The sequence below is a fragment of the Microcebus murinus genome, chromosome 9 (assembly GCF_040939455.1).
Source record: "Microcebus murinus isolate Inina chromosome 9, M.murinus_Inina_mat1.0, whole genome shotgun sequence".
Taxonomy (NCBI): domain Eukaryota; kingdom Metazoa; phylum Chordata; class Mammalia; order Primates; family Cheirogaleidae; genus Microcebus; species Microcebus murinus.
In genome coordinates this window covers 25,080,510-25,096,267 of record NC_134112.1, presented here as the reverse complement: position 1 = coordinate 25,096,267, position 15,758 = coordinate 25,080,510, and the positions used below count along the sequence as shown (strand labels likewise).

Genomic DNA, 15,758 nt, shown 5'->3' with positions numbered 1-15,758 from the left:
TGCTGCGCTGGCCTGGTCCCTGCCCAGGAGTCTACTCGCCCGCCTTTGCCTCAGAGTCCTCCCCGCTGGGCTGCGTGGAGTTGATGAGCTTATTTTCCTTTTTCCACTTCATGCGGCGGTTCTGGAACCAGATCTTGATCTGGCGCTCGGTGAGGCAGAGCGCATTGGCGATCTCGATGCGGCGGCGCCGCGTCAGGTAGCGGTTGAAGTGGAACTCCTTCTCCAGCTCCAGCGTCTGGTAGCGCGTGTAGGTCTGGCGGCCTCGGCGCCCATGGCTCCCGTACACAGCACCTGCAGGCAGAAGTGGCCGGGCGCCGGTAAGCCAGCATGTGGACCTCCGACCCAGTCAGCCCCGTGCCTCCCGCCAGGGGCCTGCACTCCAGCCTCTCACGCTACCTATGTCTGGGGCCGAAAGCGGGCTGGATGGGAGAAGATTATTTCATACCAAGAGATGTTTTCCACCTAAAACGACTTGGGCTGGGAAGTTACTGTTTTTGAAAAATCTGCCTCACAAGAAAACTATTGCAGGGGAAATAATAGAAAGGGCATTCTTAATTTGGGACAGCACAGTCCTCCTTTTATGGGGGTTTAGGATATGAGTGTCTGGGGGTGGGTGGTGTGGAATCCTATGAGTCGTGTAGACACTGAATTCACACACTGATCTCTGAGAGGATGCTACTATGGCGAGCCATGTCAGAACTCAAGGCATTTTTTTTTTGGAAAGTTAAAAATGGTCAGCCCTCTCAAATCTTTACATATTCCCCCAAATTTTGTGACCCTTCTGATAAATGCAGCAAACCCCTCCACACACACACATGAAAAGTGGATTTAACTCAAAACACTATCAGTTTTAAGATACATATTAGGCTCTGTCCTGTTCCAAGGAAAAAGGGGGTTCTCTGTGGAGTCTTTGGAAACCTGGGGCAAAGAGATGGAGCTATGGGCAGCCTGGGGTTTCTGGCAATACAGGACTGTGTTGGGCTGTCCCATCTGGTGTCAAAGGGGCTCATGGGTGATGTCCCCCCACCACTCCCAGACAGGTGTGTGAGGCTCAGGCAGAGGGGCTCAGAAAAAGGCAGAAGTTGGCTAAGAATGAGCAATTGAGGGGAAGTGGGAGGAGGGGAAGGAGGAAAGAGAAAAAATACTGAGGCTGGGAATGTGGCCCTCTGAGGCTTTGGGGAGACACTGGAAGAGGCCAAATGGAGGATATCTTTCCGTATAGTTTTTGAAGGGCAGAAAGGAGAGGGGGCTGGGAGGTGAAGAGGAATTATCAATGAAGTGTGCAGAAGGCCCTCTGGCTTTGGAACCTGAGCAGGGTGTTACCAGGGTGCAGCATGGCAGGCTCTCCCTCCCAACCAGCCTCCCTCTCTCTTCAGGTTACCCCTGTTAGGGGTCTCACATTTCGTGGCAGTGATTCCCCCACGGTCCCTAAGGTGTGACTTTACATAGACATTCCCTGCCTTTCCTCTGGCATGGCCTGACTGCCCCATTGGGAATGGTTTTTTTCCTAAAAAAAAAAAATATTTTTTAAAAACCAAAGAAACTTTGCTCATTCTCTCCTCCTTTCTCTCTATTCCTCTTTCTACGTTCTCTTATTTCCTCTGTTTCCTCCTTCCTTCCTTCCTTTTCTCTCCCTCCACTGTCTTGGTGGGGGAGGAGTGCAGGGAAATGCCTTACCCGCGCAGGAGTTCATCCGCTGCATCCAAGGGTAAACGGGGCTTGTGTACTTCCGGTCGGCGCCTTCGTCATGGAGGGCTTTGCCCTGCACGCTGCTGCTGTCGGGTTTGTACTGCTGCTCGGGAGAAAAGTGCAGGTAGTCCCCAGGGCCCCTCTGCTTGCCAGTGCCCGAGGGCGAGGCGCCACTGAGGTCCTTATCAGAATAGAAACATGAGGCCCCGTACTCGTAGGACGCCCGGTTGCAGGCCAGGACCGAGTTGGACTGTTGGTAGAAACAAGGTGAGGTGTACGTCTTGTCCGGGAGGCTCGACGCCCCATACGAGGCCGGGAAGGGCCTTAGCGCGTCATAGCCGGCCTGGTAGAGGGGCAGCTGGCCCAAGAAGGAGTCCTGGCCGCTGGGCAGGCTCCCGGGGAAAGTGGGATTCACAAAATAGGAACTCATTTGCGCGCCCCTCTGCAGGACTGTGATTTGTTGTGTATTAGTACATCTGGCTATAACTATTAGTAGTCATCGAACTGGTTTGTTTCTGGATGGCCGAACGCCAAAAGCGACAGCAGCAAATCGCACCAGCTGACGCGGCGGCGGCCAATGGGAGCGAGCGCCGGAGCCCGCTCCCCGGGGACCGCGGCGACCGAGGCAGCAAAGTTACAAACAGCCCCCAGCCTGCCGCCCGCCGCCCGCCGCCCGCCCGGCAGATTAATGGGCGCTCACAGCCAGCCGGCCCCGCTCTCCTCCCGAACGCCAGCGGCGGGCACGGCCCGTGCAGGGGCGCACAGATCGAGCCGGGGTAGTGCCTGGGCCGCCACCTAGACCCCGCCAGGCCCGCTCTTTCCTCCTCCCCTTTTTGCCTTGTTGGATTTTGCTATTTTTTCCCTCCAAACAGGAAACCTGACAGTCCCGTGCCAGGAGGGGTAGTGACAAGGGTGGCTTTACTCCCTGCCGGCCTGCACTCCAGGCAGGGTCCTGAGTTACCTCTCCTGCACTCCCTTACTCCTGGGTGCGGGTTCCTGAGCTGGTGAAGGGGCTCCAAGAAACCAAGCCTTTACTCCTTGCCCTTCATCCTGTGCCTTAGGAATCAGTGAACCCCCTTATTCTCTCATTCCCCACTTTCACCAGCGGCTTGGGCCTTGCAGTCAAGAGCTGAAGCTCACCTCAAGCTCACCAGGACTAAGCCAAACATAACGCTCATCCCTCCAGTACCCTTCTCTCGCAACGTTTTGTCTGAGTCCCCATGGGCACTCCTGCAATGGCCTGTGCCTGCCCATCCTCAAAGCACCCTCTCCAGCTAGGCACCCCCATCCTGTCCTTGAACTCAGGGAATTGAGAGGCCAGAAACCACTAATTTCAAGGAGAAAGGACCGACAGGAGCAGCTGTGAGACTGGGCTCCGAAGCCAGCTTTGGGACCTGCTCCCCTTAAACAGCACCCCAGGGACTCGCCATCCTCTGTTCAAACCGCTCAGAGCTGATACAGTTAAAAATCCAGCTGTGGAATCTCTCTGCCCTCATTCCAGAGGTGCAGGAGAAGCAGGGCCCCTGGCTGAGCAGAGCACAGAGGGCAGCTTGCTGGGGCCCAAGGCCAGAGAGATAATTGATGGGCTTGGTTTCCGGGGGTGCCCGACAGCCAGTACTGTCCTGGGGCTCGGCCTCTTTCCTGCCCTTCCTGAGATTGCTCCGAGGGCTACCATCCGCAGTAGCTCCAGAACCGGGAATAGGGAATAGTTGTCTTACTGGCTCCAGAAATCCTGAATTGTTTTACCACTGTCCAGGCCTGGCCGTCCCCAGATAGGACATGAAAAGCCTGTCCTGGACTGCTCTCTCTTGCCTGAGAGGTGTGCCTTCCAGATAGCTGACTTTTACAACACACGGATCAATCTCGTTTTTGTAAAATGTGATATCGGCCCAATGGCATTTTTACGACTGTTTGTTGGGCTTGTAAAATCCCTTGAATTAGCTTTAAAATCCTCAATTCTGTGGAGGTTGAAGAAAGACTATTTACGCTATGTGGTTGGATTTCTGGAGACTGTTTATAAGATCTGTAAAACCCTGGCCAACACAGGCTGTTCAGGACTTTAGGGGGGAGGTGGCAATTGACAATGATCCCTTAGGAATCTGGTAAGGACTAATCTCTTCCTTGCTTTTCGATTTTTTCCCTGACTTCCCTTTCTCCAAAGGGAAAAAATTGGGAAAGGACTAGCCTAAGGTTGGCTTCCACCCAAGAGGGCACCCTGGAAGGCTGCTGCTTTCTTGCAGATGTGGGCTGCACCTGGAAGCTTTGTGCCTGAGCCCCAGTCAGTCCAGCCGGGAAAGTTTTTCCTTTGCATATAAAGAAGGTCCTCGAAGGAGAAGATAGAATTTGACATTTCCCTTACATTTATTTCTTCAGGGAAATGATTCAAGAGGTGAAAATGAAAACACAAGAGTCAAAAAATAAAAAGGGAATTTTTAAAAACTGAAGAATATCATGTCTGAGTTATTTTTTGGATTGCTTTTCAGCTAGTTATTAATTAAGATGAAAACAACTGGTTTGGAGGTGTTGATAAATGTTTACATTTATATTTTTCTTTCATTCCTCCATGTCTCACACAGTGTTGGGGTTGGTGTCAGTTTACTATTATTATTTGTTATGTCTTGACCTGGATTTTCAATCTAATAATTGTCCCAGCCAATGAGAGAATTTGATTTCTTAGCTTAAAAGCCAAAAAACATTTTACTTCTAGCTTCTGTAGGCACTAAGACGGAAAAAAAATACGTTAAATTGAAATCTTTACATGTTATCCAAGCTGGCTCATATCACGTTGGCAGCCGACCAATTTATTTCTCCAACCAGCTATGTATATGGAAGGCAGGGGAGAGACACATTCAGGCAAGAGTAGGAGCCCCAGACCCTCCAGAGAGCGTCTCTGGGATGGTGAGACTGGCCACCCCAGGGCTCTCCTCTGTCAAAGCCACACAGAAAGCCCACTTACCTTTCAGCTTCTCTCCAAGGGGGGCAGAATGGCGAGCAGGGCCCCACAGTCTGCCCTTGCCCTGGGCTGCCCATTGAGCTCCTCGACCTCCGCCAGCCTAGAGGAAGGCCTGGGCGTATGTGGGTGTGGGGCCTCAAAGGCCACCGCAGTCCGGCCAGATCGCTAGTCCAGGCCAGAGCCCAGAGCACACAGGTGCGGTCTCTGCCCGTCACAGGCCCTCTACTGGAGCCAAAGCACGCCTTCCTTGCCATAGCCAGTACTCCTCAGGGCCAGCTGGCCTGCAGGCCTCGGGACTACCAGTGGTCTCTCCGATTTCAGAATCCCAACGCCAGAGCGGTCCCTGAACCAGCGTGTGCCCTCAAGGCGCCTTGGGACGCGCAGTTTGGACAGAAGCAGCCATGACGTGCCAGGCGGCCTGTGCAACCAGTCTCCACGGTGCTGGGGTGGGGGTAGGGGGAGGACCCGAGTCTATTACGGCTTCCAGCTCCTGTGAGGAGTAGCCGAGGCGGGGAGATTCCCGGCCAAATGGGCCCTAGGAGACCGCCCCCCAGGTCCCCTTTTGTGCCCCTCTCCCCTGCCTGCTGGGAAATCTCTGAGGGGCCCGTACAGCAGTCGCGCCAGGCTGCGAGAGGCGAGCTGTGGCTGGCGCCGGTCCCCGCAATGGCCACAGCGTGGCAGCAGCGAGCGCCCAGCACGGTCACAATAAATAATCTGCTCGCGGCAGCCGCAGTCAGCAAGCCGGCGGCCCGAGGATGCAAATGCGCCGCTTTATCCGCCCGGAACGCACGCAGGGCGCGGATGAAAGTCCCCAAACATCCACAACCCCTTCGTAAATATCTATCGCATACCAACATACTATCTCAAGATGGGAAACAATCAAAACAAACAAACAAACAAACAGAACTCGATCCCAGAACCTGGGGATCCTTTCTTGTCGCTGTCCTGGGAGTTTCCAGGGCAAATATGGCCTGATGCGCACCTAGGCCGAGCTGCACAGTTCGTGCCACAGCGCTACGCAAAGCCACCGCCAGCGGCACCCTCCACGCCTTCTCACGGGCGGCTCCACAGTCCTCTTCCCGCTCGCGGGAGGTGGGGAATGCGGCCCGCCAGCCCGCTGTTCCGGGGTGTGTTGGTGGGGGGGTCCCCCTATCGCCCAGACTCGGTGTGAGTCCTTTCTTCAAGCTTAGCTGCGGGGCCCCTGCCACTCGCGTTAGCATCACAAAGTCCTCTGCACGGAAACTTCCCGCCAAGTAACACCCAGCCAATTAACCCCATCCTCTTCTCCAACGCAGAATTCCACCCACGCACCTAGTCCCTCTCCCAGCGCTTCAGACACCTCTCTCAGCAGAAAACTCTGCGAAGGGAAGCAGGCAATCAGCGGAAACCTCTGGCCGAATTAGTAAGTTTTTGTCCCCCACCTTCTTTCTACCTCTCTCTCTCTCTTTCTCTCTCTCTCTCTCAAACCAATTCCCACGGAGTAGAGGTATTGTGCCGAAGCTAATAAAACGCCTGTGGAGTGATGCACTTTACCCTCGCCTCCTCCCACCTTCCCAGGTCAGGAATGGTCTCTTGTTGGGGAATTCAAACCAATTGGACCATGTATGAAAAAATAAATATCCAAATCCAAGAGACTGGCGGGGAAGGTAGAGTGCGGGGTCACTTCCTTTTGGGCTTCCCAGGGTGGCTGGTAAGGGGGGAGAGAAGCCCCAAGTGGTGCTGCCCCGTGCCAGCGCGCTGTGCCACAACGGAAGGCGGGCACTTACTGCTGCCGTGCGCCAGGAAGGGGAGAGAGGGAGTGGGGCGTGCGTGTGTGTGTCTGTGTGTGTGTGTGTGTGTGTGTGTGTGTGTGTGTGTGTGTGTGTGTGTGCTTGGGCTGTAGCTGTGATGGGGGCGAGTGTGAATGGGTGAGCATGGATGAGGATGAGTATGCCCCTCTTCAAAGCCACCGTGGGTACCCTCTCCCACCGCTCCCGCCGCTGGCTGTCACCTCACCACCTTTGCTCTTGTCTCCTCCCCACGTCTCACCTTCAGATGGCGGCTCCCAGAAGCTCCTGTTCCTCTGACAGCTGTCGCTTGGGCAGCCCGGAGACGAATTGTCCTCCTTCCTGGTGCCAGAGGACGCAGGAAATTAGCCAGGTTGCGAGTTGCAAAGCTGCCGCCGCGGCGCGGGGAACTGGGCGCGCCCCACCTCCAGCGCGAGAGGCCAGGCCCGGCCTGGCCCGGGCTTCCCCTGGCTCGCCATCGCCGGACAAAGCGCAGCTGAGCCGGGCTGGAAGGCAGAGCTCCGAAGCAGGCAGGACGGAGCGGAGCAAAAGAATGCGGCTCTATTCTCGCAAGGGAAATTATAAAAAAGTTCATGTTCACGGTTCCCATCCACATGACCGACAGCGGCCAATGGAAGGGCCGAACAACTCATAAAGTTGTATTGCAAAGTTGTAAATTTTCATAAACAACAACGGATTTATGACCCTTTCCCCATCACTGAGAGGAGGCAGCTCTTACACCGGCGCCATCTTACCACCGAGGCCGCCCCGACTTGGGGCCGCAGGTTTTACAGACTATTTTTGCCCAATTTTTACTAAAAGAGCTACAAGAAGCGGGCCCAAGCCAGGCAGGAAACTGGAGCCCAGGTCTTGCCGGCGGAGCTCAGGATGCTCTGCGCCGCTCTCCACTGCCTCTAGCCCCTCGCCCCTTCCCGCATCCAGACACCCCTGCTGAGGCTGTGCAACCTAGCCGGGGACTGCGCCCTGCCCCTCCCCGCACCCCTCTGCCGCAGTGCTGGGCCCTGGGCCGCCCTGGACTCGCCTGAAGGCGGGGTTGGGGGGCTGCGGCAGAGGCCCTAAATCCCACTCCCTCGCCTGGGGCCGGGTTCAGGGCGTATGCAGAATCCAGAATCAGTAGCAAGCCCGCTCCACAGCTTAGAGGAAAGGGTGGGTTTGGAATTTTTTCTCATGGCATTTATGGAAGTTTTTAGGGAGGTTCGTAGAACACAATGTCTCCATAGAAGATTCCATTTTCAAGGGATCTACAAAATGCTTGTGCACACACAAACACCAGACAAAAGTCTCTACACAGAGAAAAGCACACACGCAATTATGGACATGTAGGAACACACGTACCCAATTATGGACACAGAAACTTACACAATTATGGAATTATATAAAAACCCACACATACACAGAAATACATACATACAAAAAATATGCATGCACCCGTATGAATCCACACATAAGACATAAAAAGGCACGGCACATATACACCAGTGTATGGGTGCCCAACACTTGGACCCAAGGATAGTCACTCCACTTTTGCTTCCTGACGGCCCCTTTGTACATACAGACACAGCCAGGGCTTGCTCTCTAGCCATGCTCACCTCCCCTTTCCCAGGCCCCCTCCAGATAAAGCAGTCTGTGCTTTTCTTTGTCACCAAGCATCTTTATTTTTCTGTTACATAAAACACGGTTACCTGGGTGGGGAAGCGTACCTTCCCTGATCCCCAGGCGGGAGCTGAGGGATACACAAGACAACACAGGAGATGAAGGACATTGAGGAGGGCATTAGACCTCCCCACCCACTACAGGTTAGCTCAAGACAACACACCATGCTACAAAGTCACCCCATCAACACATCCTTCCGAGTCAAGACATTGCCTTACAAATGAACTCCAAGACTATAGAAATGACAAAAAAAAATCTTGTTCAAATATACAGTATTTGCTATTATAGGAAACGTCAAGGTGTACATATTTGATGCAGCTGAACAGGACACTAGGGCCAGAGGAGATGACAGCAAAGCTGGGAGCATCTCCACAGACCTATTAAGCAGAAGCTAACCCAGAGGTCTGCAGCCAGCTCAGGACCTGCTCCCCTCCAGAATTGGGGGGTGATGGGCCTGAACTTCAGGTGCCAAGCCAGGGAAGTAGGGATTCTAGGTTGCAGCACTAAGAATGCTTTGGAATAAATATATTATTTTTCAATTTAAATAGAAGCCAATGCCCTGGTCCCTGGACCTAAGCGCATTCTCAGAGCAGCCTCAAGGACCCCAAAGGCTGTCTGCTGTAAGCAGCAGGAGCCTGGCCTGGGAGGGGCTGGCACTAGGTAGTAGGCAAGCCAGCCTGCACAAAATAGGTAGTTTTGGGGGAGTAGGTAGTACTGAGAGTCATGTTCTTCAGGGGATGGGGGGTGGTGCTGGGTGTCTGCCAGTGTTGGGACATGTCCAGGCTTCCTGGGAGTGGAGGCCCTTGGGGGCTTAGCCCATAGGTAGTTTGGGGTGCCTCTTGTGGAGGCCTGTGCTAGGTAGTATTTTGGCCATGCCAGCAAGGGGCTGGCTAGCCTGGGGTTGGGGATGTCTGTGGGGTCCTGGGATGCAGAGAGGATCCCCAGGGCGACTCAGTCTCAGTGGCTGCTCAGCCCAGAAAAGTTGCGAGCTGGAGTTGGGTGGAGTGCAGGTTGATAACTGGGGTGGGTTTTTTTTTTTTTTTTTACATTTTCTTTTTATTTTTCCCATGTTTGCAAATAAAACCATTAAGTCTCTTAAAGACGCTTTTCTGACTGTCCGGTGCAGCAAGGGCCCCGGGCTAGGCCCCTTATTCCTCCTCCTCATCTTCCTCCTCTTCTTCGTTGTCCTCATCGTCAGCCTTGTCAGCGGCGGCGGCAGCGGTAGAGGGCACGGCACCCTCGGGGGCTGCTGAACCCTCTTCCTTATGCTCTTTCTTCCACTTCATGCGGCGGTTCTGGAACCAGATCTTGATCTGGCGCTCGGTGAGGCAGAGCGCGTGGGCGATCTCGATGCGGCGGCGCCGCGTCAGGTAGCGGTTGAAGTGGAACTCCTTCTCCAGCTCCAGCGTCTGGTAGCGCGTGTAGGTCTGGCGGCCCCGCTTTCTGTCAGGTCCTGGGAAGAGACATGTGGGCACATGGACACACGGAGAGACAAGCGGGCAGGACAGGCTATTAGCCAAGGCTGCTGTTCCAGAGCCCGAACCTTCCTCCCGGCCTAGTCCCAGGCACACGTCCCCCTCTGCCCGGCGCCCTGGAATTGAGCCGGGGGAGGAGGAGGTATGTTAGCGGAAGACCCCAACTATGGGACTAGACGCGCAGGCAGCTCGGGAATGAGTGAAGGCGCAGAATCCCAACTTTACAATCGCCCTTTCCAGCCGGCTACGCTTCCACAATGTCCTGCTTCCCCCTGACAAAGGGAAATTGTAAATATAGAGTGTGGGCAAGTGGGAGATGCTACACTTTACCATTCAAAGGCGAGCCCCGCCGTTTCCCCGCCTAGCCAGGCAAGTGGGCGACCCTTCCCAGCAGCCTGCGCCCCTGTTCCCTGTACCTTCCTAGGGCACTCAAGACCCTCCGTCCCTGTTCCCTCCCAGTCTCCGTCTTGAAATGGCCCCTGGCACATGGGCAGCTGAGGGGCCCTAGAAGGCTTGGTTCCCCCAGCTTTTGAGAAAGAAAAGCTGGGGAAAAAGAAAGAGAAGAGAGAGCAGAAAAGGAGGGAGGGAGACCGGGGAGGGAGACAGAGAAGGGCGACAGGGAAATGGGGAGAGGGGGAGAGGGAGAGAGAGAGAGAGAGAGAGAGAGAGAGAGAGAGAGAGAGAATGAACAAACTTAATGTTAAAATTCTAAGGCAAATGAAGTTAAATAAATTTATGAGGATCGAACCCATTAATTGGGCCATAAAAAGTTTTATGAGCCTCATTTACATACAATGCTCTGAGCTCCACGCAATGGCGCCTCGGCTCTAATTAAAACCAGAAAGGCTGCGCCGCCGCCGGGAGTCGCAGGGGCTGCGGGCTCCCAGCCGCCCGGCTCCGCTCTCCCTGGCCCGGCGCTCCGCGCCCCCGAGCGCTGGAGCTCCCCGCTCCCGGCCCGCAAGCCCGCCCGGCCCGCCTAGCGGAAGCGCCTACCTGAAGACCGCATCCAGGGGTAGATGCGGAAATTGGCCTCGGCCGGGCCGTGCAGCGTGCCCTCGTCCGCCTTGTCGCAGGCGCCTTTGGCGAGGTCACTGCAAAGCCCGGGGATGTTTTGGTCGTAGGAGGCGCAGGGCAGGTTGCTGTAGGCGTCGGCGCCCAGGCCATAGCCAGACGCAAAGGGGCTCTGATAAAGGGGGCTGTTGACATTGTACAAGCCCGGTACGGTCGAGGCGAAGGCGCCGGCGCCCGCCCCGTAGCCGCTTCTCTGCGAGTTGGGCGCAAAGGAGCAAGAAGTCGGCTCGGCATTTTGGAACAGAGAAGCCCCCGCCGTATATTTGCTAAAAAGCGCGTTCACATAATACGAAGAACTCATAATTTTGACCTGTGATTTGTTGTCCGGCAGCTTTCAGTGTCGGTTTTACGAGGTAGCGTGATATATGATAACATTACACCCCCAGATTTACACCAAACCCCATTTTCTTTTGGACGGAGCTCGCCGCAGCACGTGACCGCCCACATGACCGCCTCCGCCAATCTCAGCAGCCATCACAGGTGGTCTCGCTCCGCGGGGCCCGCGGCCGCCTAGAATGGAAGGGGAAGAGGCTCAAATATGCGGCCGAGGAATCTGCCCGTCCCCGGCGGGGCGAGGGCGCCCTGCGGAAAAGGACCCGAGGCTTCACAGGAGCGCCCAGCTGGCGGTCAACCGGGGCGCAGGGGCCTGTGGCCGCGGAGCGGAGCGGAGCAGGCTTGGCGCGGCCGCCTTATGCCTGTTAAGTGAACCCCGGACCAAGCTTGTAGACTGTCCCTGTCCCTCTCCTGTCCCCTCGCCCAGCCCCTGGAAGGATCTCTGCACCCCGCACACCCGCCTACCCCACGATGGCCTTGTGGTCAGGTCTCAGCTATGGACAAATGGACTCTTTGCTTACGTCCCCCCTCACCCAGGTCCAGTGGGCGACAGGCCGGACTTAGGACTCTGATCCAGACTGGGCAGGCGCAGCGTTGCTTGCAGCTGCAGCGAGAATGCCACCGCAAACTGGAACCATGTGGTTTAAATAAAGTCAACGTCTCCCAGCTTCCTTTCCTTAATCGGTGGCACACTGTTTATTCGCCCTAAAGGAAGCAGTGAAATATTTATCTGTTAATGAGCCTCATTTGCCAACAGATTTATTAACGTGGGGTTTCCCTCCCTCCTCCTGGACACTGCAGAGCTGAGAAGTGTGTTGGCTCCTGGGCACCTGGCTGGCCTCTGGCAGCTGGATAAATGGCTGAAGACTCCTTTGTCCTCCCCACAACCCTGGTTCCCTCTAGCTCACAGGGAGCCAGGTCTCTTTCCCCCAACTTGGAGGAACCTCTGGCTGCAGCTTTCCAGGCACTCCCAACACCAGGAGGTTTTTGGCACGCTTCACCCCAGCTACCCCTAGGCCTCCACCTCGTGGGGCTGGGTACCTGGGGAAATACATGCTTTGGAGACAATTTTGAGAGGAGAGGGGGGCGCTGATTCCCACTGCAGACCCTGATTTCTTTTGTAGACACCAAAACAAATAGGTGGACCCCTCCCCAAAGGCCGCCCAGCTCTGGAGCCTTCACCTTTCAAAGTACTGGCTCAGAGAGACCTGAGTGCACAGTAGTCTCACTCCCTCCCATCCAGGCCTCCAACTCCTACCTTCCCAGGCCTCCGACCCCTCCACCATGTTGGACCTGCTGAAGCCTCTGCCGCCCACTGCTCCGTGGAGGATGGTGGGGACAGCGCTTCCCCTAATCGCCTCATAAACTGCCCAGGCCTCGCTGGAAGCCCAGCCACCTTTTACTGCCCAGCTCGATTACACACCATAAACCCGACCTCACAATGGAATTGCCCCGGAAATTCTCCTCTAAATTATGGAGTTTGGTTCCTTGTGTACAAAGCACTTCCCATCACTTTCAGAGGGTCCAGGCCACCCCCATTTACCGCACCCTCTCAGGGGGTCCTAAGAACACAAAAGGTGGAGAGAGGGTTGAAATCGGGATGCTACAGAGCCCCATCTCTGGCACAGCGAACCGCCAGGGCTTGCATGGGGAGGCAGGGGCTGCTGGGGCAGGTGGGTGTTAGGCAGTGTCCTCCCTCCATATAGGGACCTTGTAGGGGACAATATCCGGGGATGCCCTTTATGAGGGATCAGGATAATATTGTGTCTTGGATAGGGAATGGAGAGGTAAGACTGGAAGAAAAAAACCCACAAATAATCCAAATAGCATCGCCTTCTGTCAGGAAATAAAAACCTAAGAAAGTTGAAGGAAGACGAAGCAAACAAGAAGGCTAGATCAAAGAGGCGGAATTAGACCGCTTTAGACTAATAAATTGTTCCTCGGGTGACACAGAGCAAGACGCAAAGAGAAAAGACTGTGGCCCCGCCGCCGCCGCCGTCTGTCTAGACTCAGGCGGCTGGAGTGGCCGACAGCGATGGCGTTTAAAGTAGAACCTGCCCTGAGTCGGGCAACCCAACAGCCCAAGTGGGTGAGCGATTTCGGGGAGCATGGGAAAGAACGCACTTCTCCGCCAGGAGGGCTGGGCGCCCTCGCCGCTGGCTCATCCCTGCCCGAGTTTTGCCCGGCGCGTGTCCAAGCGGTTCTGGCCAGACGCACTGCCCGTCTGCCCTGGCCAAGAAGGGCGTGGATACTGCCCTCAAGGCCTCGGCCCTTCTGGACCCAAGTCAGTCAACTGGGCCGAGTCCCATAGGCACCAAAACCTCCCTTTCGTTTCTGGGCTTGTCTCTTGCCTCCTGCCTTCTGTGGTCTGACTTTAAAACGAAAAGGACCGACAAAATCGGGCTTTCAGTAAAGCGTCTTTAATTGCGTGTTCTCAGGCCAATGGTTCCCTATTTATTTGACTGAAAAGTCACAAATGCACTGGGATATGTAACATTATTCGCAGAAATGCTGGTTGAGGCTGGGTCTGGAGCAGGCGCACACAGGCAGGTTTTTAATCAGCCGAGCTATCTTTAGATAAATATTTTCCACTGTCCTCCAGAGCTAGCTTATCCTACCTAAAGGCAGAGAGTGCCTCCCTGGATACCAAATAGTCTTCAATATTTAAAACCAATTAAGAATATAAACCCAGCTCTAGGCGGCTAACAGCGCCTGCCAGAGACTGGGCGGCTGGCGATTAGCTTCCCTCTGTTTCCACCCGCGCCGGTGGCTCGGGGAACGCGCGTCCGTTCCCCACCCAGCGAGCCTGCCCTGGCCTGGCCGCAGAAACAAACCCATTCCCGCGTGCAAAATGAGCTCGGGCCGGCGCGGGGTCTTGCCTGGGTGAAGGCCCGCTGTAGGGAAGCGGCTCCCAGGCTGCCGAGAGGAAAAGCAGCCTCCCAGCCTGCCAAGGGCAAGGGAGGCCGGGCCGGACAGTCTACAAGGCCTCTGGGACGCTGGGCAGCCTGCACCTACCTGGGGCCTCCGTGATCAGTGGAGAGACTCGCACCAATCTGCGGCTTCATTTATGTGTAGTTATATAAATCGAGCTTTCTCTCTCGGCGTCCACCGATCTGCAACTTAACCGTTTATTTGTTGTAGTCATATGAACTGAGCTTTCTACCTGCGGCTTGGATACACGGCCATGGGTGACTCTCGGGGAACCTATAAAGACCCTTTGTCACAATCAGATGCTCTGAAATATTGTGTTAGATACAGAAATATAATGAAGGCGTGTGCCTAAAATACTAACGTATGTATGAAAGAGAGAGATACACGCACACACACACACACACACACACACCAGGGAGAGATGTCAGCCAAAATCCAGTCCCCAGTTTTACAGCGTGTGCAGCGCGGAGATGCGGGTCGTAAACATTTTGTGGGCTTGGCAGAGACTATTAAGACCCGTATAAATGCACTGCGCGGTGTGTTCACAGGGCTCCCGGGTGTGTGGAAAGATTCTGTTTGCTTTTGCGTTTTCCCTCTGAAACCATTCTACACCCGTGGCTGGTCCTCGCACCCGGGTTTGGGGCTGCCTCTGCGGAAGCTCCGGGGCTTGTTCCCCGCCTAGGATGGGGGGGTACCCTGGGCCTGAATTGGGGGTCCCTCCCGTCTGGCCTTCTGAGCGGGGCACGCGAGAGTAGCTTTGGTAGCTCCACAGCAGACAAAATAGCGCGGCCAGAGAAAGTGAAGGCGGCCTCCATGCCACACAAGAGCCAACTCTGGAGCCAGGGCGTGCCAATTATATTAAAGCACTTTTTTGGGGTAATAGCCAAAGCAGTTCCTGATCGGTTCCCCGGATTCCCCATCCCAGCCAACTTGGCCGGTAGACCTCCACTAGACAGTCGCCAAGAATGCCTTTACGCCCAATTTTTACCCGCCTAATTTTGTCTAATACTCAAGCCGGTCGGGTCACAGGGTCCTGGCTCTCTCTTGGGTGCCGGCTCGCCAGGCCTTGAACCCGTCGCAGGTTCCGGGCGTCTCCGGGGCCGCAGCGGGACCCGTGAGCACGGCGCGCGCCCTCTGCACGCCCTTCGCACGCCCTCTCCGCGATCGTCAGGTCTGAGCGCCGCGGGCGTTCGTCCCCGCGTCCCTCGCCGGTCGTCTGGGGTTCCCGCGAGCCTTGCTGCCCTGAGGCCTGTCCCCGGCTGAGGACGGCGACCCGGGAGCCGGACCCGCGCAAGGAACTGCAGCCCCGCAGCGCCGGTGCCCTGGGGAAGGGGCGGGGGCGGCGCGAGCGGTGGCGGGTCCGGCAAGACCCCGTGCATTGCTTGCTTCTCAGCGCGGCTTCCAACCCAGCGTGAGCAGAACCGAAAATATAAGGTTGTTGTTCACTAAAATCTGGGGCTCCCATTCCTGCAAGGCTCGCGTCGTCGACATCTTAGGAATTTCCCAGGGTCGCGGCGGCGGGAGATGGCGGAGCCGACGCCTCTTGCGTGGAGCCACATTGCCATCTGCTGGCCACTCCGGGGCACAGCAGCCTCGGCTGTCCTCTGTCCTGAACTCTGGCAGCGGCCGCCGCGGGCACAGCGCCCCACTCTCAAAGGAGGGGCGAGGGCCCATCCCTGGGGAGTCCGCGTGGAGCCCGGAATCTACGCTGCGGAGTGGGCCATGCCCATAAAAGAGCTGTTTCCGCAGCCACTTTATCGGCGGCGGACAGAGCAAACGAACAAATGAAAGGGCTTTGGGTGGAATATCCTAATTGGGGCTGGACAGTTGTAAACTCATTAAGGGCTGAATTCCAGACAGTTCGCA

At 55.8% G+C, this 15,758-nt stretch overlaps 3 protein-coding genes and 1 long non-coding RNA gene across 6 annotated transcripts in view; 1 reads left to right on the top strand and 3 right to left on the bottom strand.

Annotated features, from left to right (window-relative positions):
• Nucleotides 1-6,808, bottom strand: part of HOXA3 (homeobox A3) — a 45,029-nt gene extending 38,221 nt beyond the window's left edge. The window contains exon 1 of the mRNA XM_012773361.2: nt 6,671-6,808. The gene's annotated coding sequence lies outside the window, so the exon portion shown is untranslated. The remainder of the gene's footprint in view (nt 1-6,670) is intronic.
• Nucleotides 32-7,085, bottom strand: HOXA6 (homeobox A6). Of its 3 annotated transcripts, none has more exons than XM_012773372.3 (3): nt 6,671-7,085; nt 1,678-1,939; nt 32-291 (listed from the first exon to the last, which is right to left on the bottom strand). In XM_012773372.3, the coding sequence occupies exons 1-3, from the start codon at nt 7,022-7,024 to the stop codon at nt 32-34; spliced, it is 876 nt and encodes a 291-aa protein (XP_012628826.1). In that variant the 5' UTR covers nt 7,025-7,085. The 3 variants fall into 3 exon arrangements, with proteins under 3 accessions (XP_012628826.1, XP_012628827.1, XP_012628828.1); XM_012773373.3 differs by having other exon boundaries at nt 1,678-1,792; XM_012773374.3 differs by lacking the exon at nt 6,671-7,085 and having other exon boundaries at nt 1,678-6,664.
• Nucleotides 1,727-6,811, top strand: LOC142872905 (uncharacterized). The gene is made up of 3 exons (XR_012920996.1): nt 1,727-1,813; nt 5,938-6,044; nt 6,677-6,811. It is a non-coding gene; the product is annotated as an uncharacterized LOC142872905 (long non-coding RNA).
• A 974-nt stretch (nt 7,086-8,059) lies between the features above and the next one.
• HOXA7 (homeobox A7) lies at nt 8,060-11,122 on the bottom strand. Its single transcript, XM_012773379.2, has 2 exons — nt 10,551-11,122; nt 8,060-9,535 (listed from the first exon to the last, which is right to left on the bottom strand). The coding sequence occupies exons 1-2, from the start codon at nt 10,927-10,929 to the stop codon at nt 9,231-9,233; spliced, it is 684 nt and encodes a 227-aa protein (XP_012628833.1). The 5' UTR covers nt 10,930-11,122; the 3' UTR covers nt 8,060-9,230.
• Between the last annotated feature and the right edge of the window lie 4,636 nt (nt 11,123-15,758).

What these genes read in the sequence shown, in the direction of transcription:
- HOXA6 (XM_012773372.3), bottom strand. Translation starts at nt 7,024, where the DNA reads ATGTGGATGGGAACCGTGAACATGAACTTTTTTATAATTTCCCTTGCG. An exon ending in CTGGGAGCCGCCATCTGAAG is followed by an intron (nt 1,940 to 6,670) that starts GTGAGACGTGGG and finishes TTCTACCAACAG; the next exon opens with TCCAACTCGGTCCTGGCCTG. An exon ending in GCGGATGAACTCCTGCGCGG is followed by an intron (nt 292 to 1,677) that starts GTAAGGCATTTC and finishes TTCTGCCTGCAG; the next exon opens with GTGCTGTGTACGGGAGCCAT.
- HOXA7 (XM_012773379.2), bottom strand. Translation starts at nt 10,929, where the DNA reads ATGAGTTCTTCGTATTATGTGAACGCGCTTTTTAGCAAATATACGGCG. An exon ending in CCCCTGGATGCGGTCTTCAG is followed by an intron (nt 9,536 to 10,550) that starts GTAGGCGCTTCC and finishes GTCTCTTCCCAG; the next exon opens with GACCTGACAGAAAGCGGGGC.